Raw genomic sequence first — 27,189 nt, forward strand, 5'->3', positions numbered from 1 at the left:
TAGAACATGCTCTATAACCATCTCTTTGTCTCCTCCCCTCCCGCTTTCCATTCCCAAGTTATAGGGTTAGGCTTTTTTTTTTTTTTTTTTTAAATGTCAGACCTCATAGTTTTTTGTTTTGATATAATAATTGTCTCATTACTTAACAGGCACACTGGGTAGACAACAGAATTAGTAAACTGGTCAGCTGAATAAATGGAATAAGAGAGAAATTAGTCAAAACACTAAATTAGCTGTATACAAGACAGTCTTTAAACCAGTTTTAACTTGTGGATCTGAGAGCTGGGTCAGAAATAAAACACTTGATCAAAGACTGGAGACTGCTGATATGAGAGTTCTGAGCAAGATTAGTGGAGTGAACAGATGGCATCAATGACAGTATCACATTAAAAATGAGGATATTAGGAAAGGATTCGCCACTGCTAGCATTCAGGAATGTATTAGTAGAGCTGATCTCAGGTGGTATGGCCACTTAAATAGAATGACAGAGGAAAGATTAGCAGAACAAGTGTTCTTTTCCAGGTTGTCAGGAAAAAGACTCAGAGGAAGATCAAGATATAGATAGATTAATACAGTCAGTCAAAAGTGACTTAAATGACAGAAATATGAGATTTGATAACGTTGGAGTCTTGACAGATAAATTAATTTGGAGGAAAGTTGTTGATTGGAAGTTTAACTTTTTTTCATGTAGTACTATCATAATTATCCTGTACACCCCCTGAGGGTATATCAGGAACTTGATAATGATGATTTAGTTTTTAATTTTTAGTATTCAGATGTCACACATTCCTCCATTAGACCACAACATGAATTTAAAAATCATTTCTGGCATTAGCATCATCATATCAAATTTCTGATGTGTACCATCAGAGAGATAGAATATTATGATAGTGCTACATGAAAAGTTTACATCATTACCAACTTCCTATCAATACTTTTTCTTCAAATTAATCTATTATGTCATATCATCAAATCTTCTTTCAGTCTTCTAAAAGGAAGATCAATATCCTAGATATTTGATCTTCCTCTGGGTCTTTTTCCTGCTATTTTGGCAACAAATACGTGTTTTGCTAACCTTTTCTCTACCATTCTGACTATGCCACCCGAGATTAGCTCTGCTCACATATTCCTAAATGCTAACAGTATGGTGTCTTCCTAATATCCTCATTTTTAATATGATTCAGTCATTGATACCATCTGTTCACTCTGTTAATTTGTCTCAGAACTCTCTTATCTCTGGTCTTCAGTGGTTGATGAAGTGTTTTATTATTAACCCAGCTCTCAGACTCATAAGTTAAAACTAGTTTGAATATTGTCTTGTATATACAGTGGTATCTCGCTAATCGAACTAATAAAAACTGCGCTCGTTCAGATTAGCGAAAAGTTTGGATTAGCGAATTTTCCCCCCAAGAGGCAATAATAACTAGCGTTTAAGACAAAATTAATCAGATTCTAATGGTACATCAATTTAATTCTGTAAATAAATGAATAACTGTAACTTAAAAAAATAATACAGTATGCAAGTTTATTTTAGTAAAATATTTAGTTTGTATTTACCTATATTGTTGAAGATTCTGATTTAATAAAATTGCATAGTTCAGTATATAACTTAATTTGCGTAAAAAATATCACTTTCTTGTACACAACACAAAAAAGTTTTTTTTTTAATTTCTTTTGCTTCTTGGAAGCTAAACTTTTTTCGATGCTTCTTCTCGGAGCTGCATTAGCAATAAAATTTTGTGGAATGGCGTATCATTCTGCTTAGCCCATTCTATACACATATTAAAACCGTCAATTGCTTCTTCGTGTTTTACTTTTTTTTCTTAGAGTTCTTTATCGTCATCATCGTCTCTACTTCATTCTGTAGTGTCATATTTATAATTTAAGCATCTGATTTGATTTCGAATTCACTTTCGGTTCTGCCTGTAATCCATTCCGTAAATCTGTTTGTGAAATTTAAACATCTGGATTTATATTTTTAACCAAATTATGCCCGTTTTGAATATTCGTAAATTCTAGAAGGCCACAGTTTTTTCCATGACGCTCGACAGCGGTGATTCATGCCGACAATACATTTCTATGTTATTTTTATATTACAATTCAATGCCGACAATACTTTTTTATACTGTACAGTATAAAAAAACAAACATGAACATACAATAAATCAAAATAGGTCTACAGTGTAACCATACAATCGACAACATGAAAAAATATATATATACTGTACTGTAATAATAATAAAATAAATAATAATAGTTAAAATAAATAATAATAGTTAAAATAATAATTATTAAATACAAATAATAGCACACAAAATAATAATATGTAATAAATAAAACTTTTTTTTCTTTCAAACCGCAGTTCGGATTACCGGAGGGTTCAGATTAGCGAGATACTACTGTAGCTAGTTTAGTGTTTTGACTAGTTTGTATCTTATTCTGTATGAATTTATTCACTTGACTCCCTACCATACTAGCATTTCTATTTGTTTCCATATTTAATTTGTCATCTTCACTAAAATTTGTGCATAACAGCTGAAATTATTGTTCCATAGTTCCTCATTCATGTTTTCAGTGTTCTGCCTATTTCCATACTCTTTGACTTTTGATTGCTGGTTTTCATATGAAATTTATTATAGCTGTTATTCAATTTAGTTAAGGAATCCTGCAGACCTCTGCTGGTATTTGTTTATGCTTTATGCTTAAACTATTTGCATAAAGTAGAGAGCTGAATTGACTATCTCAATTTTTTATATTAAGCCTGATTCTGCTTTCCTTCATAATGTGATTCATATAGATGATGAGAAACAGTGAAGATAATATGCATCTTGTCTTGCACTTAATTTAACATTAAACCATCTTCCTGTACCTCTTTCAGTACTAATTGCTGACTTACAAATCAAACATAGACTGTATTTCTTCATAAAATGTACCATCAGCACCATATAATTGTAGCATTTTGAACACTTTCCTCTTTTCTTTTTTTGGTACCTTGTCATATGCCTTTTCCAGATCTACAAAGTCAATCTGATCCTTACCTCTGTTTGGCTTGAACCCACTTATTCTTCTCCAAGTTTCCCTTCTATAGTTTTTATTTGCCTTTTCTCAAGTATGCTTGCATAAATCTTACATAGAATACTCAATAAAGAAATTCCTCTTTATTTCTCAAATTTGGTTTTATTTCCCTTTTTATAGATGGGTACTATGATAACTCTAATCCCATCATCTGGAATTTGACCCTGTGATCGCACCATACTGAATTATAACGTGTAGAAAGGCTTATGTGTTTGTCGTACACGTTGATTATTTTTAACAGTATAGATGAGAACATAGACTGATAAGAAAATAACTATTTATTAACTTATTGCTGATATTTTGCTCGTATTCTGTCCAGCATCTTCAGAGCAAAAAACAGTTTGTTTCAGTATGTGAAACAACAACAATCCAGTATAACAATGGGACTAATTTAAACAGTTGTAATGTACAACACAAAGACTAAAGTCCTAATTAGGTACCATCTATATTGGGGAAAAAAAAAAAACAGAGAATACAATAAGAAAAACCCTGAACTGAATCAATACTAGAACTTATGAATGAAAGATGAAGAAAGAAAGTACACAACAATATAGAATACTCAGTAAAAGTATAAAAAAATGAATGCAGGAAGGCTAAAGACAAGTGGCTAAATGAAAAATGTAAAGAAATAGAGGAATTGGACAAGAAACAATAGTAAAGAAATGCATAAGTCAATCCAAGCTCTGACATATAAAAAGAAAAATTACAACCATAATCCTTATATAAAAGATCAAAATGGAAAAATGTTACTAGAGACACAAGATCTCATAAAAAGATGGAAAGAATATGGAAAAGAACTGATTGACTCTGATCACACAGATGCACCAGATATACAAAATATGGATGGTGAACCAATTACATGTGAAGAAATAGCATATGCTCTAAGTCAAATGAAAACAGGTAAAACACCTGATCAGATCCCTATTGAAATGTTAAAGAATGAAAATGAAAACACACTTAATGACCTAAAGGTTATTTTTAATAACATCTATGATACAGGATACATCCCTGATGATCTAAGAAAATCTATCTTTATCACTATTCCCAAAATTCCAAGAACTTTTGAATGTTCAGAATACAGACTAATAAGTTTAAAAAGCCATGTCACAAAATTACTACTGAGAATAATTCTAGAAAGAATAAAAGGCACTTTGTCAGTAGAAATAGAAGATACTCGATTGGGTTTTCAAAAAGACAAAGGTACAAGAGAAGGAATTTTCAATTTGAAAACATTCTGTGAAAGAAGCCTTGATAACCAGAAAAGCATATATCTTTGTTTTATTGATTACACCAAAGCATTTGATTCAATAGATCACAAGAAATTAATACATATTCTACAGAATAACCGGTTAGAAGGAAAAGATCTACATATAATTACAAATATATACTGGAATCAAATGGCCTCAATAAGATATAAAATTGCATATTCTGACAACTTTGAAATCAAAAAAGGAGTAAGACAAGGGTGTGTCTTATCATCCTTACTGTACAATATATATAGTGAGCAAGTTTTTAAAAATATTTCAGAACTGAAGGGTGTAAAAGTCAGAGGTAGGAACTTAAACAACTTCAGGTATGCAGATGACACAATCTTTATAGCTGAATCTGAAGATGATCTTCAAAATTTAGTCACCGAAATTTAGAACAGAAGCTTAGACATGGGATTAATTATTAACCTAAAGAAAAGAAAGTGCATGATTATATCAAAAGAACCAATAAATAAGAAACTAAACATAACCTGTTAACAAAAAGAATATTGAAAAGGTTTAGTCTTTTATATATTTGGGACAAATATTTACAGATAGAGGAAATTCCCTTAAAGAAATAAAAAGAAAAATAGAGATAGCAAGAAAAGCCTTTATTGATATGAAAACTGTTCTAACATCCAGAGACACAAGAAAAAAGATTAATAAAATGCTATATCTGGTCAAGCCTTCTCTACAGCAGTGAAACTTGGACTCTAAATAAAGAAGCCAAGAGAATATTAGAAGCTTTCGAAATATGAACCATCAGAAGAATGTTGAAAATATCATGGACAGAGAAAATGAAATACAAAGATGTTTTAAAGAAAGCAAAAATGAAAAGAACATTAATGAAAATAATTAAAGAACAAAAACTTAAATATTTTGGACATCTAACTACACAAGAAGGCATTCAGAAATTAATATTAGAAGGGAAACTGGATGGAAAAAGAGGGAGAGGTAGATCCAGGAGAATGTGGTTTGAAGACATTAAGGACTGGACTGGTTTGAACCATAAATGTTCCAGCACAGCAAAAGTAAAAAGTAAATTTTGGTTTAAGTAAGAAACAAATTCCTAAGGTTTATTTTTTAGCCACTTTTATATGTTACTTTGCTTTTGTATATTATTCTGTATTCTCTCAGAGCACATGTTCATTTATTTACTAGGAACTTTCAGTATGCTTTCTTCTTTTCGTTGACTGTCTCTTTAACTTCCCCAAGTCCATCAAGGAGTTCTGATGTTTCTGTCTTTGCAGACAACTTCACCACATTCTTCCCTCACTGAATCAGTTAATGTTTTCTTCAGAGTTTGCCAATCTGTCTTCAAAGTTTGATTCTTGTCTTCAAACTGTTTCATTTTTTTCTTGAATAATATACAAATATTATTAAACTTTTTTTTAATATAATTTTTTTTAAAATATAATATTCAGTTTGGTCCTGCTCAAAACTAAATGGTGATCTCCAGGACTGTTCTTATGGTATATGTCACCCCTGTATTCAAAAGAAAAGTATTAAAAAAAAAAAATTGCCACCTCCCCAAACTCACTGTTCTTATGCATTCTTAGTTGCTTAGTGGATTACAATGGCCCTGGTGATCACATTCTGTTGTGTCCTGAACACACGAAGGCATCATTATCCACAGTGGCATAGTCAATGAGAATTTTCTTATTTCTTGCCTCTTCTCTCTCTGTAAATTTGTGCACATCTTTATGCTGGAACATAGTGTTAGTAATGACTAATTCATCTACTGAACAGAAATCTAGCATGTGCTAATAATTTTTATTATCTTTGCTCTTTTCTCCAAAACCTTTCTTTAAGTCTGGTACTCATTTTCTTGTCGACTGTTAAGATCTTCAACAAAGACCAACTGTTCCTTTCCTCTTTCTTCTCTAATGACTTGAAATATTCTTGCACTTCTTTCTTTGTAGAACCTTCTATGGAACCATAGAAGGTTCTACATTTGGAGCCATACAAATAAGTATCGTTCTCCAGTTCCTCACCATATCATTCTACTTGATATTGGCTGCCATTGAAGAAGCTTATCCTTATGTTTAGCGTTGAATACTATAGCTACTCCTTACTTTCTCTAATCACTAATGCCTGAATATAACTTCTTGTGATGGTTAATTAGAAGAATCTCACTTGTTTTTGTTTCAATATCACCAATTATGTCAACTAGGTACTTTAGTTTTTCTGTCAGTTCCATTCCTTTTTCCATTGATGCTTCTTTATTTGTTAGTGTTGGTCTTGAATACAGCTGATGGTGATTTGGAGTTTGTGGAGTTTTTTCTTAGTAGCTACCTTTCACTGTTCACTTCTGGTTCCTTTTGGTTTAAGTAAGAATGCAATTTGGTCAGCGTAATTTTCAAAATGCAGAAATTGTAAATACAAGTCAGAGGATAATTGCAACGGTGAAACAAACATTGACATGTAAAGATAAGAAAGTCATTTTGCTTCTTTACAAGGCCTTAATATGACCACACCTAGACTACCATACACAGATTTGGTCTTCTGCATTCAGAGGGGATAAAGAAGCTGTGGAAGGGATGCAAAGAAGAGTAACAAGTAGTTTTGTAACCTCAGACCTATTCCATAGGTCTGCTGATGACAGGGCATTCTGTTCCTCGTGGTTCAAGAAAACCTTAATGCTCATATGATTTGAGCTTCAAGATCATCCATAACCAATCTTGAACACTGATCAACTTACTATTTTTCAGTGGGGTGAGGATAATTCTCCCTAAGAAAAACCTCACTTGCCCTGTTTATAATATTCAGATCTCCATATCAGGATTATAGAGTGTGGATTCTAGGGACAAACTGAGAGTATGGAAGGTTGGGAGAAGACAAGAGGACATCTGTGGAAGTTAAGTTTGGGTGCTGTAAGAAGGAGTGAAGATAAAGAAATCATGCAGAAATTGCTTGAATATTGCTACTTGGAATATAAGAGGTTTGAATAAATGTGGGAAATTGGCTAGAGAGATGGAGAGATTGAATATTAATATACTAAGAATAAGTGAAACTTTTTGGAATGGATCATCAGATTTTGAGTCAAAACATCCAAATGGCAAGATATATAAAATATATACATCGGGTGGTGGAATATCCAGAAGAGGTGTAGCGTTTATTGTAGAGGAGAAAACTAATAAAAACATTATCCGTCATCAGTGTTCAATTTTCATTGTTTATGAATATTTCTGGCTTGGATCTGCTTTCTTTTGAGATTTTCATAAATTTGGTCTTTTTTGCATTTATATCTAATCCAAATTCTTTACCTTCTTCAATATTTAGGCACCTACTTAACTGCAGATGGAAAGCAAGATAAAGAAATAAAAATAAGAACAGCCATAACTAAAGATGCATTCTGCAAAAATAAAGATTTGCTCAGAAGTTCTGTGAGAATCAAGACAAAGAAAAGAATGATAAGAACATTAGTGTGGCCAATTTTCACATATGGAAGTGAGACCTGGATATTCAAGAAGAGAGTAAGGCAACAGATAACGGCCTTTGAAATGTGGTGCTATAGGAGAGCTCTGAAGATCCCATGAACAGAACATGTGACAAATACAGATGTCCTACAGAGAATGAGAACACAGAGAACTTTATTACAGGAAATGATTCAAAGAAAGATGAGATTGGCAGGACATGCACTGAGAGGTTCAGCAGGACAGAGGATACTAACAGTTTTAGAAGGAAAAATTATGGGAAAAGGATCAAGAGGCAAAAAACGAAGGACATGGTTTGAAGATATAAGATCATGGACAGGATCACATGGCTATGCAGAAACAAAAAAGAAAGCCACCAAACAGAGAGAACTGGAAGGACATGGTTCTGCACCCTCTCACTGAGGAAGAAGCTACATGAAGAAGAAGAAGAAAGACGGGGTGAGAGCTAGATTTTTCTCTCACAAAGCATTAAGCTGGTATGGATGATCTATTTGCTTCCCTTCATGAATCCTCAATTCTCTGGAGGTTGTGGATAACAATAATACCAAATTTTCAGCCCATCCTCATTCATTAATTAATTTCTAGGTAGATGAATGGAGTGCACCATGTGATGAGAATTGGGCTTTAGGTCAGAAGCCCTAGTCATTTCTTCACATTCCTTAAAAGGCTATGTGGAGGTCCCCTCCCAGTTATCTAAGTTTTGATCCTTAAGCAACCCCCATTGGCATTTGCAGTACTGCTGAAAGTCACTTTAATCACATACTGTAGTGTGTGGCATAGCATTCATATAACATAGATTAAGTGATCAGATTTTTGATGACAGAAGAAAGTCTTCTAAAAGAATTCATAAGAGTATATGCAATGCATTTATGTTTGGTGTGCTATTTCATATTCTTGAATATGAAGAAGTATGTGAAAATAAGTTTGATCTATATAAGTGGTGAAACAACTCTAGACGTGTCTCGTAAAATCAAACAGTTAGTTATGCATTGCAGACAGATGAAATTATCTTATATACTTGCTGGAGAATGTGGAATATTGGCCTAATATCTTGATCATTTTGTATGAAAATCTGGCATTGCTTGAATGCTGAATTTTCTGAGAGGTATATCAAGCACACCCTTGAAAAGAAAAGTGTGATCTGAAACAATGATTCGTATTCATTTTTTCAGAAAAAGAAATTAAATAGATATTGGTGGTTTTGTTTATTTTATTTATTTTTTATATTAACTTAACATACACAACAGGTTGCAGTAGCTATAGTGTACCAGTGCATTATGAGGGTAAGTAATTTAAAAGAAATCTGCTCATATTTTTCTTGAGAAGCTGGAGGTTGTAATGTTTTGGAGAAAAGTAGAATGAAGGTAAAAACAGAATGTAAATCAGACTGAAAAGCAAAATCATCATTACTAGAGGGAGGGAGAGAGAGATATCTAGATTTTATCAACGTTAAGGATAATTGAAATTAGTATTGTGAGAAGCAAGATAGGGGTGTGTTTTGGTAGCATTAAGGAAACCTATTAATTGTAGGTCTATTTCATTGTCACCCAAGTTACCCTATTGAAGAATGGCAGCAGGATCGGTATTTAAGCAGTTGGTTATAGAAGATTTTGAAGCTTAGAATTTTTGAGCACTACAAGTGTTTTTCAGATGAAGAAGAAATGGTGTATAATATGATTGTGCATGGGAGGAAGCAGAGCTTCCATTGCCCATTTGGTATAGATGAAGACCTATGGTTTGAAAGACCTGGGATCAAATCTTGTCTAGGATTACATCAAGCAGTGGCGGCCCATGAAGTTTTAAGTAGGGGGTGCTGCCTATGCAAAATAATTTTAAAAAATTATTTTTTTCCTAATCAGTACCAATTTATTAATAAATAAATCTACAGATTTATTTATTAATAAATTGGTTACTAATTAGGAAAAAATAATGATTTTTTTTAAATTTTGTATAGGCAGCACCCCACTTAAAACTTCACGAGCTGCCACTGATATCAAGCACAACTGTTAAATTGTGAATGAAGAATTTTATGATTTATTAATACTTCATTCATGATTTAACATATATTGTATTTCCTGAACTAAGTTTGCTCCTATGTAAATTGTAAATTAAACACCTACTGTTAAAATTTTATTGAAATAATTGTAATTTTTTTTAGTTATTTATTCTGTATAAATTCTTTATATAACTTAAAAATATATCCTAAATGAACTGTGATATATGTTTTTTATTATTGTAAATGAAAGTGAAAGTAAATTTAAGCAATTCTGCTAATGAGATTTGATTGCTCGCTGTCAAGGAAACAGAGTTATTTTTAGGTAGCGTGTGATTAGAGCGTGAGTACTGTATACAAAGGGGAGAAGCTAGTTGTTATGAGCTGAACTGGTCAGAACCGGATTTTGGCGGGAAAGAGGAGAAGAGAGTTAATTCGAAAACGAAAGAAGATAGAGGGAGAAGCCATAGAGCGCATAGAGTGCGGTAGCAAGGTGGCAGAGGGGGGAATTTATATATGCTGTAAATTGACTAGGAAGGATCGGGAATTAATAGGCATTTTGAATTATTTCTATGGGAGTTCTGATACTACGATAAATTCCAAATGTTTAGTGGAAGAATAGTGCAGAACTGAAGTTGATACATAGAAGAAAATAAGGAATTAGTAGATAACTTAAACCAAGTGCATCAAGATTTGTGTGTCTACAATCCAGTTATTATAGTGGAAGATTTCTTTTGAATTGTGTTGCCATAAAGTAAAGGTCAAAGAGAATTTCAAATGTGCCTATGCGACTTCGATGTGTAGAAGCAGTAACCTGGTAAGAGTTGCCCTTTCTATAACCTGTGAAGCTATAACAGTTAACTCCGTCGGATATATTTTGACCTTAGCTGTGGTGTTATGTCAATTAATAGTTGGATGTTAAATGTACTGAAGTACTTTTCCCTCGAAATAATAAGTGTTATGTTGTTCTATTAAGTGTTAGCTGACTGAGAAAGAATATAGTGTAGCTTGTCATAAGATTAGTTATTGTGACAATAAGAAAGTTAAGCCTTTAAGAACTATTTTCAACTTGTTTGACTGAGCATAAAGAACTGAAAAGTGAATGTTTGATGGTTAATGGATTGTAATTATTCTGAACACTTTAAACTGAGCTAATAAATATATTTGTAATATGATTCATCCAATTAGATAGAGAGAACTATGTGAAAGAAATACTAAAGCTTTAGAATTTAGAAATGTCAACATTAGTCATAATCCACAAACCTAACCTAGAAGTTGCTAATATCTGAATATGAATTCTTGTAAATATTTAATTGGATAACCTTTTGCAAATAGTTATACTTGTATGTTTACATTACCATTCCACATTAAATGTTTTCTTTTATTGAGTTAAACTTGGTGTTTGCCTGATTTTCTTTCATTGCACCGCTCATAAAATTAATCGGCCCTCTGCGGAAGTCTTAAATGCTATTGGTAACTTTGGCCTGAAAATAAGGTGATAATATAAATATAATTGATGATTGATTCTTCTATGTTATTGAGACTAATCTGAATATAGGGTAGCAGTATAATATAAATTTCCTTATGTTCAGATTAGCATCAATCAACAACTAATGAAGAACGGAATTTAAAGAAGTAAGGATAAGTTTAACAAACCAACATAATTGGAACAGTCAGCTAGGTAGGATGTTCCAACACAACTCATTGCTTGCCTCCTCTAGTTTTTCACTAGAGAGATACTAGAACATAAGTTCATAAACTTTTTTTGGGCCACCACCCACTTTGCAAGACATAAATTTTGTAATGCCCCCCCCCATTATAACAGTATACACATATATATATGCTCTATTTTCTCATTGACATAGAAAATTGACATCTATTTCTATCTGACATGGTAAATTTTCAAATGATTAAATAATTGGAATAGAACATTGATAAAAAAATTGATCATGTAAAACAGGCATAAGATGAATTAAAATGCAATATTTAAATTTTAAATGATTATCTAATCGCAAAATCACGAAAATGATTAATTTTTAAATATATATTATTAATTTCTTCTATAAAGAGCCACCAACCTCTAGACCGCCCCCAAATGCTTTGATCCCACTATAGTCCCCTTAGAAGGCTTCAGCACCCACTGGGGGGGGGGGGGGGCGGTACCGCTCACTTTGGGAACCTATGCACTAGAAGAATCTTGATGCTCAGATTTCAATAAATATTTTTGTTCTCTGTGGTATCCTATCCTTTCCCTTACACAAATCTTGTGCTCCAAAGTGAACAATGATCCTGTATTATCTTTACAATCTTTAATACACAAACAGCACCTACCTTACAGCATAGAAAGTCATCAGCCGTCAACTTCTCACCATCTGGAGGGAGGTCTGTCAAGTAATTGTATGATGAATAGTGTGGATTCCTCAACAGAGGCTTACTTACCACACCACAGTCTTATGGTTTGCCAGTTTCCTTTCTGGTTGTTTGCTGTTTATCATGTTGGATGGCTTCCTCTCTCCAGATTGCCTCATCAACCAGACCACTCCAAGGACTTTGTCCTTTCATCCATATCCTTCCTCCTCCTAGCTTTTGGTTTATTGAAAACATTCATGCTATTATTTGATGAACCTTGTAGTGATCAAACATATGATGCTGGAGTTCTAAATCTAGTGCCTTAAACTTTGATTTTCTTGTCACATTCCTAAGTGATGACAGCACTTTTCAACTTCAGCAGTATCAAAACAGCATTTTTTTTTTTGTTTTTTTTCCCCACACACAAGTAAGATCACACTTCATCTCTTTCATTTGAGGGGAATTTGCAGATTTCCAGGCAAGAACAAGCTGATTTACACCTCTAGCCTTTACTGGCACAAGCACTTAATATCATTAATATCCTAATCTTTTCTACCTTCAAAAAATTATGTGCATTTTTCTGCTCAAGACAATACTCACTTGGAGATCTGATAATTCCCTGAAAGGAAAGAGGAGATGAAGGAAAAAGGTAATGTGAACTTACTAGTACATAATAAAACACAGTATAAAACCTAAATCTTTCCCAATCTTAGAATATTACTCACATTTAGAGTGGTGCACCAAAAGCCTAAAAATGCATAATGCTCTTCAGAAGAGTGTAGGCTAGTGAGTTGATTGATGATCCCTCTCTGTCACAGATTCACTCCTCTTTATTTTAGATGGTTCAGTTCCTGTCTTATAAAAATATTGGAGTGATTATCTGAATTTGGAGAATGGTAAAAATAACAGACATATGCAACAGAAGAACAAGGTTTGTAGGATTTTAATTTTGCTTTACATTGCAGCTTCAGGCTTTAGCATTATCATAACTGTTATTGATGTAAAATATATGAACCAAATTAACAGACAATATTTTAAAAGAAACAGACAGAATATTCTTCATCAAGTCTTCTTCATGTTCATTTAGCTAACATTTCTGGTCTGATAATGTAATAAAATTTTAGGTTTCTATATTTATTGTTTTGCATTGTATTCCAGAACAATTTTTTGTGCAAATTAAATTATTTCTGTTTTTTAAATAGTAGGTTGCTAACTGTGCTTTTTTTTTTTTTTTTTAAGTGGGTTTATAACATACTCGATCACAAAAGTGAAGTTGAAAAAATTGTGTTTGAAGATACAGATCCTTCATTAGGATTTATATTGCTACCTGACATGAAGTGGAATGGACAGCAAACTAATGATCTTCATCTTCTTGCAATAGTCCATAAAAGGGGCATTCGTTCACTGAGAGACCTAACGGCAGAACATCTTCCCTTATTGAAACACATTAAAGAAAAAGCCATTGTAAGTTTCCCTTACATCATAAAAATGTTTACTTTTTTGCTTAATAATAATCATGAACATTTTCTTATTATTATAGACTAGTAAGATTACTAACTCTCCCTGTCAGAGTCATTTGCAAGGCTATCACAGTGTTTGCCCATTCTATGGGAAAGATCTGGGTCAAAATTTGTTTTTGTACAAAGAAATCCCTATTCTCTTAAATACCTTCTTTTTGAGTACACTATGTGAATAATTGTGTTGGCCATCTGGCCAGATTCAGAAGTATATCTGCCTTCCTTTTTAACCAAAATCAACAGTCTTCACCTTTCCATCAACTTCATCATGGAGAAAGAAAAGGATGGAAAATTAACCTTCCTGGGTGTCCTTGCTTCCCATATCCCTTTTTGAATACTAGCTATATCTGTTCACCAAACAAAATCAACAAGATTCAGCAATCATCCATCTCAAAAAATAGGCATCTTCAAATCTTTGCTCAACAGAGCATGTGTAATTTGCTCCAATTTCCAAACTCTCCAACAAGAATTGAGTATCATCAAATGCATCATATTACAGAATGGCTTCACCTCAAAGAAGTTTAAATGCATCCTGGACATTTACAAACCCATCCTCAAGAACCCTGAACTTCTACGGTGAGTCCCTATCCCATACATCACAGACATCTCTGAGACAATGGCTAAGATCCTAAAAAGATGCAATTTAGTTTCTACATTTTTCCCTATGAATAAAATCTCTTTGTTACCATCCATGAAAGATCAACAGCCCCCCCCCCTCTCTTTCTTTCTCCCTCTCTCCCTGGTGTTTACCAGGTTCACTGTAAGTGCCTCCACTTGTACTTTGGACAAACAGGACATTCTGTTAATATATATATATATATGTCCGTGCGGTTAGCCTAGTGGCTTTGCACTTTGCAATCACATGCCTGGGAAAGTGTCCTAGGTTTGATTCCTGTCAGAGATGTGAGGAGCTTAAGGATCTTCCTCAGCCATAGCCAACAAATTGGTAATTATAACTACAAAAATTAAAATTGACACAATCTAATTAAATACTGCAATACATCTGTATATCTTATTCTTCAAATACCCCTTAAGTAGCAGTGCAACTGTAATATAATATTGTCCTCAGCTGATTTTCACAGCTCACAACACAAATTAGTTTAGTGTAATTAAATGTGTGAAAATTTTATGTAGTGCAGATTCTTTTTAATACTGTTATTTAAAAAAAAAATATCTTGCAAAGATAAGTCAGACTGGATCATGTTCCTAAGTGCACTCTGAAAAAAATGAGTCTAGTTCCACATCAAGTGGTACCTACTTTCGTGTTTTCGTGAATTTTATTATTTGTCTTCCCTGTTAAACTATTGTTTGATGGATAAATTTTATAAATTCACCCTTCATTATGAATGATAACTGGTAATTAGCTTACGGAATTAACAACACATATAAAAGATATTAATTAAAGGCAACTTTAATGAATAACTTCAATATTTCGGCAGTCTTGGGCGTGGACAGTAGGGTTTTTTCCCCAGTTTATCCTGGGGTTTTTCATCCTGCAAAGCATGCAAACTGGCCTTGAGAACTGAACACTACAGACATAGGGTACACCAGGGCGTAGGGCTGAACACCTTATCCTGTGAACGGTTTGAGGTCCGATGATTAATAAATCCTCGACACCACAAGGTAAAAGAGGGAAAAGGAAGATGAGATGAGATTTAACATCAGCTATAACAATATTTATATAACATTGACCTTGAGCGAGTCAACTTTTTTCCAAGCTAGTAAGTAGATGCAAGTTATTTTTCTGGAACCCTGCCCCTGACTATAGACGATAAATATCAAAAATGTGGCAAAATGTACTGGAGGCTATTGAAGATAGAAATGGAGGAAAATGTGCTGTAAAAAAATGAAGAAAAAAAAAAAAGATGGCATGAAAGCTGAAGATAAAGATATTCTAGATCAGTGGTTCTCAACCTTTGTGAGACTGTAGCCCGGTAAAGTCTTTTTTTTTTTTTTTTAGAAGACGAGGGGGCCTGCTCCCAACAAATTTACTCATAAATACCTTATAATTTTTTTTTTTTTTTAAGTTCACACATTAAACTAACATAAGTATTAAAAATTAATTATGGCATAATCATAAAGAGTATTAGTACACTTATCTATACGGTATGGCATGTTGACAAATATAAAATTACATTAAAATAGTTATCAATCACTGGACTAATGAAATCTTGTAGCATATTGTAGTTCTTCTCAGGCCAACATCATTAAATTAATTTGTGCTGATTTTTATTGACACATCCCATTCTGATTACCAAAAATTTTAAAATATTATTATAAGTACTTAGGAGTGAATGCAGACTTTTTCTTCTGTGTGCCGGTAGTTTTGCCCTCTTTTTGTACATCCTGGAGATTGCTCCGTAGGCTTGAGGTGGATGAATCACTATTTGTTGTGTCACAAAACACCTTCGGTATGAGATTTCTTAACACCAAAATTAAACAAAGTCCCTTGTCTCTTATTCATATTAAAATTTAAATCGCAGGCCTATTACTTTTAAAAAATCATGGCCATTGGGTTTTGAAACAAGCTCTTACACACTGCAATGTGAACTTGTGAAGAAACAGTATTCAGTGTTACTAGATTTGAGAACTGGATACAGACTACCGAGATCAAATTGAAAAATTTTCTTTATACTTCCTTGCTGATTGTCACTGATATTTGCAACACAGATGCTATTTCGTTCAGTTTTGAGAACAGAGGATACGCTGCCCATTGTTGTAATCGGCTTGCAGGCAATTTTTATGACCGTTCATAAACAGCAGTATTGCCTTTCCCGAATGTTGAAAGATTTCGATGTCTGAGAATTAACAATAATTCATGAATATTTCCATGTTTAAAAATATGTGACTTGGTCACTGACATTTGCTACACAGATGTTATTTAGGCATTCTGGGTCTGAGATTTTCGACACATTCATGAATATTATTCTCCTCAGAATATTTCCACTATAAAATATTTATTCATGAACAAGCTTAGAAAACTAAAATGACAAATTCCAGGAGAACTTCTCGCAGCCCAGTATAATTGATGCTAGGACTCAGTACTGGGCCACAGCCCGGCAGTTGAGAAACAGTTTTAGATCAATAGTTCTCAAACTTTTTCAGACTGGTACACACTTGGCAATGAAAATTTTTGTCACAGTACACCTGCATCCTTAATGCTGGACTCTCCTGTAATTAATCATAATTTATAGTGTTTTACAGTTTATATACTACATTGATTATATTCAAATGCTATTACAATATATATTTTTATAGTTTTGTTAACCCCAACAGCCCGAGGTACTTGATGATGTAATGATGGTCGATTTGTGATGTTTTAGTTTAGCATTTGCAGCAAAATAAACCAATGTTACATAAATATTAGACTAATGAAATGTCTTTATATAAGATTGTATAAATAGACAAAGATATCTATCAAAATTTGGCTGTACACTGCTTGAGAAACATTGTTATAGGTGGAGTAATTAGCTTGAAAGGTTATTGAAAGAAACAAGGAGTGACAGATAAGTGGTAGAAAATTGTCAAGAAGAATGCAATCAGGAGAGCTATTATTATTATTATGAGAGACCTCTGGGGAATCAGGGATTCATCAAGGGAGACCACATATCACCCACACCACCTGATATAGATTTTCTTGAATACTATCTGCACTCTCGCAAGACCTGCCCTCCATAAAATGAAAAATTCTATATACTAGTGCTGTATGACCCTTTCAGAAGGTTGTAAGTCTCAATCATATGATCCATCTTTCTCTTGTTTTCTTGTGCCTGAAGTCCAGAAATTCTCAGTTTCTCTTCATATGTATATTCCACAATCCTGATATCATATTTATTCCAAGGTTCGTTTCAGCATTGTAGTTATCCTCTGAGTTGTATTTGATAATGGCATTAGCAAACATTATTATTATTGTTGTTCAGATATCTCCATAGAGTCTAGAGATTCTTCACAAAATCACTTGGGTTTCATCAGGAAACCCAAATTATCCATGCAACATCTATCATACCTATTCTTGAACCCATTAACAGGCAAAGCTCTCACAACTGACTGGCAACCAATTTCATTATTTTCCAAGCAAAAAATCTAGTCCTCGCACTCCTACAAACCATACCTTTTGTTCTGCCTCCTCTAACCTGAAACATTTCCCCTGCATCAGTCATATAAAACCCTTTAAGTAACTTAAATATTTCTATGATATTCCTTCTATTTTGGCTGTGAACCAACTTCTGCAATCCACAAACCCTCAGTCATTTATCCTCATAGGGAGCATTCCATAGACCACTCATCATCTTGGTAAAAGGTCGACAGGATTCTGCATGGAATGCTGTATCCTGTCAACAGTCTTCCCACATCTACTACAACTGCAAGATCACTACATAAGTTTCTTCTAGCATAATCCCACCAATATAATATGACATTGAATATCTCATCACACCAAAGTGCCTAACTTTACATTTTCTGATATTGAACTAATAGCAGTTTTCACATGCTCACAATTCCAGCCTATTCAAATCATTCTGCAAATACTGCATGTTATTTGCTTTCTTGATGATCTTGCATCATTAGCAAACAACTGCATGGCACCTGCCATATCCTTCCTGGTGTCATTAATGTAAAGATTGAATAACAGTGACCAAGGACTGATCATCATAATGCTAATTACAGATATAGACCATAGTGGTCTGGTCCACTCTCATTATCCATATAATATTCTCCTTTGAGGTCTACCCAGCTTTCTCTTTTCAATTGGTCTGTATTTTATTATTTGTTTAGGATATCGGGTATTGGCCATTCAGTTTACATGTTCTATCCACGTTTGTTTGTAATTATTTAGTTTTTCTTCTGTTGATTTTATTTTTAGTTTTAAAATATCTTAGTTCCTTTTTTGGTCTAATGATGTGTATTTTGTTCTTCTCATGAATCTCGTTTATCTTGTTTGCTTATGGTCTAAATTTCGCTGCCATATAATAATGTTGGGACTGCAAAAGTATTGTGTATTTTCAAGCGTGTTTCTTTTTGTACAATATTTTTGGATTGAGTGTTCTATTTAACATGCCTATAATCTGTAAAAATTTTAGTTTTTAATTTTGTCTTTTTCTCCTTCATATGATATTTCACATCCAAGAAAGTATTTATCTGTTCTATTATTTTATTATTAATAACTAATTTACTTCTAACTGGAGTTTGTCCAGAAAATGCCATTGTTTTAGTTTTATTTGTGGATATTTTCATTCCAAACCGTTCTACTATAATGTTTAAATTATATATTGCTCTTTTTAAATTGTCTTCCTTATCTGATATTATTACCTGATCACCTGCAAATAATAGCATATTTATTTTGTTATTCCAGGAAATTTCTATACCTGGATTGTTTAAGGTGTTCCGCTGTATTAGTATTTCATTAATATAAATATTGAAAAGTGTTGAAGACAGAGGGCATCCATGTTTTATTCCTTGGTGTATAGATTGTTTTTCAGACATTTTTTCATTATCTTTGTACATATATATTCAATATTGCATGTAGTAAAATATTATATTACGTATATTTATTCTTTGTAATATATCAAACAGTATGTATATTTTTTTTATTCAAATGCTTTTTCATTATCTATAAACAAAAGATGAGTTTCTAAATTAAATTATTTTTTTATAAGTAGTTTTAAACAAAATGCTGTATCCATTGTAGAGCAAGTAGAAATTTTCTTCAAAAAACTTTTTTTAATTTTATTTTACTTTTTAACCCTGCAGCTCACAAAAACAACCACCGAACTAGTGCTATTTCATAGCACTAGTTCGGTGGTTTAGGTTACAATATTTTAGTAGCTGTCTGCTATACTCAGGGTCTTTAAAATCACTAACAGCCATTAACTTAACAATTGGTGATGATTAAGGTAGAACTAGTCACCTGTTGGTTTCCAAAAATTATAGCTTAAATAGTTCTGTTCCCTTCAGGTAATAAAAAGCAGATGATGTTATTTCGTCACCATGCATCTTGAGAATTTGGGCCTATTATGCCCTAGACGCATTTCTTCAATGCACAACCTTGTCGCCCTTTTCCAGATGGGTCTGTATTGAAGTACTTGTTTGGCAATCTTTCTGTTTGTATTCTTTCAACATCTACCATCCAGTTGTGTTTCATTGTTTATTTTCTGTCATTGGCTCTTGGTTTAATTCTTTCTTCATTTCTTTTCCTTGAATAAGCTTTTAATTTCATTTGGTATTAACTCGTGCTAATCTTTTAACAGTCCCAATTTTTCCATAAAGTAGGTGTTGGTATTTGCTTGTGAACTTTTAATCTAGATTTTGTTAGGTTAGGCTCAAGTATAGAATATATTATACCTTTCTTTTTTAAGGTATTTTGTAATATTCATATTACAAAAGCTCATATATATATATATATGAGCTTTTAAAGTCATCCTAAATAAATGAAAAAAATTAATTTCTTCCAAAATTTTATTCTTTAATACTGCATTACTTCTAGTTAGATTTTGACCTTCAAAGCTTCTTTTTGTTGATAAGATTGTCTTTCTGAAATATCATCTTCAGCTTTTTTTAATGGTTCCCACCCATTCAATTTGGGTTTTATGTGCATTCATACTGTGGGTAGGCTAAGGATTTTTTTATATATTTTTAAACTTTCTTTTGTTTTTTGTACTTTGTCTATTTTTTTATATAGTCCGAAAACTAAATTCTAGAGACCCAAACATGGAACTTTTTCAAGCCACATCAGGTCGTGGTCTCACACCATCATCATCATCATCATCATCAAATTCCTGCCATGTACCCTCAAGGGGTGTACAGGATATGATAGTACTACATGAAAAAAATTACAACATAACTAACTTCCTATCTACAATTTTCCTCCAAATCAGTCTGTTACTTGTCAAGACTCCAACATTATCAGATCTTATATTTCTATCGTCTAAGGCACTTTGTACCATATCAATCCACCTATATCTTGGTCTTCCTCTAGGTCGTTTTGCTGCCAACCTGGCAGAGAACACTTGTTTTGCTAATCTTTCTTTGCCCATTCTGTTTAAGTGATCGTACCATCTGAGATTAGCTCTGTTAACGCATTCCTGGATGTTGACAATGTCAAGTTCTTTCCTAATATCCTCGTTTTTAATATGATATTGCCATTGATGCCATCTGTTCACAAAACTAATCTTTCTCAGGACTCTCATATCTACAGTCTCTAGTCTTTGGTCAAGTGTTTAACTTCTGACTCAGCTCTCAAATCCATAAGTTAAAACTGGTTTGAACATCTGTCTTGTATACAGCTAATTTAGTGTTCCGACTAATTTCTCTCTTATTCCATATGAATTTATTCAATTGAATTCTCACCATACCAGCTTTGCTGATTCTGTTGCCTATTTCTATATTTAATTTACCATCTTCAGTAAAAATCGTGCTTCAGTAGCTGAAATGTTTTACTTGTTCCACAGGTTCTCCATTCACAACACAGTTGACGTTTTCAATGATTCTGCCTATTTTCATTGTCTTTGTCTTTTTATTGCTAACCTTTGTACCATATCTATTACAACAGCTATTCAATTTAGTCAGAGAATTTTGCAGACTTGTAGCGGATTTATTTAGAAGTATAACATCATCCGCATAAAGCAAAGAGCTGACATTAACATCTCCAATTTTGATATCATGTTTAATACCACTTTCCTTCATAATGTGATCCATATAGATAATGAATATCAGAGGGGATAATGTACATCCTTGTCTCACACCAGATTTAACATTCAACCATCTTCCTGTACTTACTTCAATTTTAACTGCTGACTTACAACTGAAATAAAGACTAAGTATTGCTTGATATAATGCCCCTTTGACACCATATAACTGCAACGTATTGAATAGCTTCTCTCTTGGCACCTTGTCATATGCCTTTTCCAAATCGACAAAACTTAAATACAGGTCTTTGTTATATTCCCATGCTTTCTCGACTATTTGTCGTAAAGTGAAGATCTGATCCTGACAGCCTCTATTTGGCCTGAATCCAGCTTGTTCTTCACCAAGCTTTTCTTCCACATTTCTTCCTGTTTCTCAAGTATACTTGCATAGATCTTGCCAGGAACACTCAGTAGGGAAATACCTTTGTAATTCTCACATGCAGTTTTATTTCCCTTTTTATATATGGGTACTATGAGAGCTCTACTCCAAACATTGGGAATTTGTCCCTCTGTCCAGACTTTCTGAACTATGCAGTGCAGCCACTGTAAGACTCTTATACCACCATACTTCAGCATTTCTGGTTGAATATCATCTACCTCCTGCTGCCTTTCCACATTTCAAGCCTTTGATAGCTTTTTCTACTTCAAGTTTTCCTGACTGCATGCCTTGTCAGTGTTTTTTACCATTGTGTTGTCATCACTGCTTGTTTCATTTAGCAATTTTTCAAAGTAATTACTCCATACTTCAAGGATATCTTTTTCTCCCGTTTTCATGTCACCTTTATCATCTCTGACTCCTTTTACAGCACTCAATCCTCCATTCCTAAGCTTCTTCAACCTCCAGAATATTTTGCCACCTTGATATTTATTTTCTATATTCTTGCCAAAGTCCTCCCATGACTTTTGTTTAGCTAGTTTTACACAGTGTTTAGCATTCTTGCATTTGTCTCTGTATTCTCTAAGAGCACAAGCTGACTTATTTGACAGTAACTTTTGATATGCTTTCTTCTTTTCCTTCACTTCTTTAACTTCCTGTGTCCACCAAGGAGTTCTGATTTTTCTATCCTTGCAGACAACCTCACCACATGCCTCTCTGGCAGAATCAATCAATGTTTTCTTCAGGATATGCCACAGAATCTCCAAGGTTTGATTCCTGTTCTCAAACTCTTTCATTTTTTCTTCAATAATCTTTGTGTATTTTAGTCTACAGTTCACATCTGAGAGCTGCTCAACTTTTATTCGCTTTAAAACTTTCTTACATGTTATTCTTTTCAATATGAAATTCAATTTTATCCTGCTCAAGACAAAATAGTGATCACTTCCAATTTCAAATCCTCTGTACACTCTGGTGTCCTGCACCAGGTAGAAAACATCATTTGAATTTGTGCACATTTTTATGTTGGAACATGGTGTTAGTAATAACCAGTCCATGTCCTGAGCAGAAATCTAACAGATATTTGCCATTATTATTAGCTTTGCTCTTTTCTCCAAATTTTCCCAAAATATTTTTGCACATCTCATAATCATTTCCTACTCTGCTATTTAGATCCCCAACAAGGACCAACTTTTCCTTTTTCATTGTGTCAGTTGCTTTTTATAAAACCTCAAAAAATTCCTCCACTTCTACCTTAGTAGAACCTTCTGTTGGACCATAGGCACAAATAAGTCTCATTGTCCAGTTCCCCATTCTCATATTTGCCCACATTACTCTACTTGAGACTGACTGCCATTCAAGATTAGCCTCGTATTTTGTGTTGAATACTATGGCTACTCCTTCTTTTCCTTGATTGTCATTGCCTGAATATAACATTTTGTATTTATTGCTCAGAAAGATCTCGCCAGTTTTTGTCTTTTTTGTTTCAGTCACCCCTATTATGTCGATCTGGTACTTATCTAATTCCTCAGCTAGCTCCATTTCTTTGCCATTCAGGCTTCTTATGTTGATGGTACTGATCTTTAACTCTGGTGATGTTGAGTTGGGGTTTGTTTTCAGATTTGTTCCAGTAGCTGACTTTTCACTGTTTGCCCTGGTTTCCTGGCGAAAACAACGGGGGGGGCGTTGTTTAACCGGGCGACGCCCCCAGCAGCATGAAATTTTGTCATGTTGTACCATCATTTTTTATTTTGGTTTAATCAATAAGAATACAATTTGGTCGGCTAAATCCCAAATTGCCAGCGTATCCTCGTTAGTTCATTATCCAAGTAGATACCCAACAGGGTGCACCATGAGAAGGTGAGGATTGAACATTAGGTCAGAAGCCCTGGTCGGTTCTGTGCATTCCTTTAAAGGCTATGTGGAGGTCTCCTCTCAGTTATACAGCTTTGACCCTTAAGCACCCCGTGGTCTCAAACTAGGCATTGAAATTCATCTCCACATAAAGACAGTCACAAACATCCATGCAAGGAGATTTGAGCCTGGTTGGAGAGTGGATAACTGTGCTGGCATTTTTTTTTTTTTTTTTAATTTCTTTTTGATTTAGAATAACCTTTTGAAGTTTCTTCAGAATCAGTAATTATCATCTATTATCTGCAAAAAAGGAATATTTAAATTTACATTAGAGGGTAGTTCAATACTTAGATGGTATTTTCTTATTTCATATTTCCATATTAATATCTCATTATATAATAAGGACATTCCCTACTTCTTAAAGATGAAATTCAGAGTTTATTCCTGTTAATATTTTGCTATCTTCATCAAATTCTTTATATATGCTGTCATAGGAATATAAACATATCCTGTAGTACTAACTTCCTATCAACAATTTTCCTTGAAATTAGTTTATCTGCCACGACCCAGTATTGTCAGATTTTATATTTTTGTCTTTTAACACGTTCATTGCCAAGCTGAAAATTGGAATTTCGTGTGGTGACCAATTTTTTTTTACTCGATAGCGACGTCCACGCGATAACGCATGATCGGCCGTTTGGTGAGAACTCGCATCACGTGATTGGCAATGAACGTGTTAAAGGTACTTCTACTGCACCAATCCACCTACATCTTGATCTTCCTCTGTATCCTTTTCCTGGGATCAAGTACCTGCTTTGCTAATCTTTCCTCTTCCATTCTAAATGATCATGCTGCCTGCGATTAGCTCCACTTACACATTCATGATTGCTAACATTCAATTGTTATTAACATATAATTGCAACAAGTCATTCAATTGCTGTGATCATGAATAAATGAACTCACCTTTTCTTTTTATGTTCTGAATCCCTTCCATACTTGTTTCCTTCACAAACAGAAGAAAATAAATATAGAAGTTGAAAATTAGAAAAAAAAAAAAAAACATGCAGCTATAACACCAGCCATTCATAATCAGCTTATATAACCTAGAATTGTTACAAATCTCTGACTCAGAGATGTCAAGTAGTGTCATGGTGGTTTTACACAAAGTTTCATTTAGACTTAAATGTTTTATACAATATATTATTATTCATATATGAAAGCCATACAAGAGCAAAAAATAATCCATTTCTTATATAACTACTGCTCATTTCTCTTCTTACCTGTTAGAATTATCCAAAACAAGTAAGAGTATTATCTCTAAAAGATAATCCCAATGCTATTATTATAGAGAGAATGGAAACAAAATTAAACTAAAATGCATTTACATTTAACTTTTTTTTTTTACCAATTTTTTAATAATAAAACAATATCATTAACTGTCATATCCATATTATCCTATTTCAGTATATTTGTGTTTATACAAATCAAATAATTTTTTTTCTGTGTTAATTTTTCAGATGGCTATCGAAAAGAAATATGGTATGAAAAGCAGTCGTTTGAGGATATATTTCCACTATCAGCCCTCATATTACCACTTACATGTCCATTTTACATCATTATCATACGATGCTCCTGGTAGTCATGTAGAAAACGCTGTCCTGCTGGATAATGTTATAAACAACATTGAGTATCAGTCAAATTATTACCAAACACATATGCTCTGTTTTGTAGTTGGCAAAAATAATGAACTGTATGACAAATTCCATGAAGCTGGCATTTTGTGACTGAATACCTCATGTGGTTTTTATGTTATATTTGTCACTTTTTATTAACAAAAAAATTGTCATAAATGCTTTAGATCAACTTGTTTTAATAAATATATTTTTTTTTATAAAAAGAAGTTGTTTCTTTAACATTTTAGGAAACTTTTTTTTTCTGCATTTTACTCTATTTCATTAATCATTTGAAACATTTTCTCTCTGAAGTCTTATTTAGTGATTTTCAGTGTGTTTACAAAGTATTAAATACCAAGCTAAACCAAATGAAGACTATTTTCATAAAACCAAACTTTCATTAATATGTTACATGTACTGTACATAGTCACTATAATAGCAGAGCTTGTAATGACCATGAGAACAATTTTTCATAGTGAATAGTTTACTAAAGTAAAATTCTTTTAGCATAGCAATGTACCTGTTGGTCTTTGATGCAGTCTCTTTGTTCTGGTAAGAGTTGACTGTGTCTCCTTTCTTAGGTCAAAAGTATATAGCCCACTCCTAAATTCAGGGGTTTCATCATGAGAAGATGTAAAGTGTCTTATCTTTTGCCATATCTAATGACAAAATTCAGATAAACTCAAAAGAACTATTTAGCTGGTTAAATCCTAAAATATTCTATATTTTAGGATTTCTCACTAACTTTGTCTTCCCTTTCTCTTTGAAATTTTAATTACAGTACATAATTATAATACTGAAACTTCAGTTTATAAAAATTATGCAATCTTTTGGTTGCTTTGGCTTAGTGTAACAAATATATTCTTAATTGCTTTTAAATGTACGTAGGCTGTTCAATAAGTAATAAGACTATATTTATATAGAAACAGATTACCTTTAATCATCATCATTTACATGGTCTTTTTCGAAGTAACTACTGTTAGACGCGATGCATTTGTCCCAACTTTGCGTCCACTTCTTAAACACATGTGAAAGTCCGTTTTTTGAGTTCTTTCAAAACTGCCTCCGCAGCTTTTACGCATGCTTTGTTGCTTTTGAAATGGCGGCCTCTTAGTGGTTTCTTGAGCTGAGGAAACAGCCAGAAATCGCACAGTGCGAGATCAGGACTGTATGGAGGGTGTGGTAGGATATCTATGTTGTTCTTCTGCAAAACATCCACTACACAACCAGCAATATGTGGCCTTGCATTATCGTGGTGCAATAAGAAGCCATTCTTCAGCAATGGACGCTTCCTTTTGACGTGCTTGATGATAATGGCTGCTGTGTTGATCATTGTCTCTGTGATGGACGTTGAAGGTCTTCCACATTTTGCCTTCCTTCCTTAAAAGTTTTATGCCTGCGATAAACACTTGCCCTTGACATTGCTTCATCGTGGAAAGCTTCGCGTATCATGTTAAAAGTGTTCGATGCCAATTTTTGCAAATACACACAAAATTTAATTGCATAACACTGTTCCAAGGACGCTTCCATTTCAAAGACTGGTCGCGCAGAAACAAGCTTGCGTTTGGCACATCAGCCTGTATACGCCATCTATCAACCTCTTTTGTTAATACATACAGCAACATTTCTTTATTCCACAGAAATGAATATTGTGATGAGTGGTTTTGCCACAGTAAAATTAGTCTTATTACTTATTGAACAGCCCATGTACCTCTTAAATCATGCAACTCATCATCATTGAATCTTTCCTTTCATATTAAGCTCAGTGGCCTGTCATGGCTAAGTAACTTGCCTTCTTTGAAATTTAATACTGTTTATGAGAAGGCAATTAATCTTCCTTTGTATAAAATTTATTAGTTTATAGACCACTCCCATTCTTTTCTTCTTAACTCTTCTATACCTACAGAAGGGACATACTTGTCTTTTTAGTGCCTACTAAGAAAATATGGACTGTCTCTTAATAATGAGATGTGGTAGCTGATTGTCTATG

The 27,189-nt window shown here is 33.4% G+C and overlaps 2 protein-coding genes across 2 annotated transcripts in view; one reads left to right on the forward strand and one right to left on the reverse strand.

Moving 5' to 3' along the window:
- Nucleotides 1-25,415, forward strand: part of LOC150096839 (m7GpppX diphosphatase-like) — a 39,041-nt gene extending 13,626 nt beyond the window's left edge. The window contains exons 3-4 of the mRNA XM_090407931.1: nt 13,340-13,564; nt 25,044-25,415. Of these exons, the coding sequence (XP_090264057.1) occupies nt 13,340-13,564; nt 25,044-25,310 (492 nt within the window). The 3' untranslated portion in view covers nt 25,311-25,415. The remainder of the gene's footprint in view (nt 1-13,339; nt 13,565-25,043) is intronic.
- LOC150096840 (mitochondrial ribosome-associated GTPase 2) overlaps nt 12,825-27,189 on the reverse strand; it is a 74,758-nt gene continuing 60,393 nt past the window's right edge. The window contains exon 8 of the mRNA XM_090407930.1: nt 12,825-12,951. Within this exon, the coding sequence (XP_090264056.1) occupies nt 12,884-12,951 (68 nt within the window). The 3' untranslated portion in view covers nt 12,825-12,883. The remainder of the gene's footprint in view (nt 12,952-27,189) is intronic.

The sequence above is a fragment of the Typopeltis vanoorti genome, chromosome 18, assembly GCF_054136105.1.
Source record: "Typopeltis vanoorti isolate ZY-2024b chromosome 18, IOZ_Tvanoo_1.0, whole genome shotgun sequence".
NCBI lineage: Eukaryota > Metazoa > Arthropoda > Arachnida > Uropygi > Thelyphonidae > Typopeltis > Typopeltis vanoorti.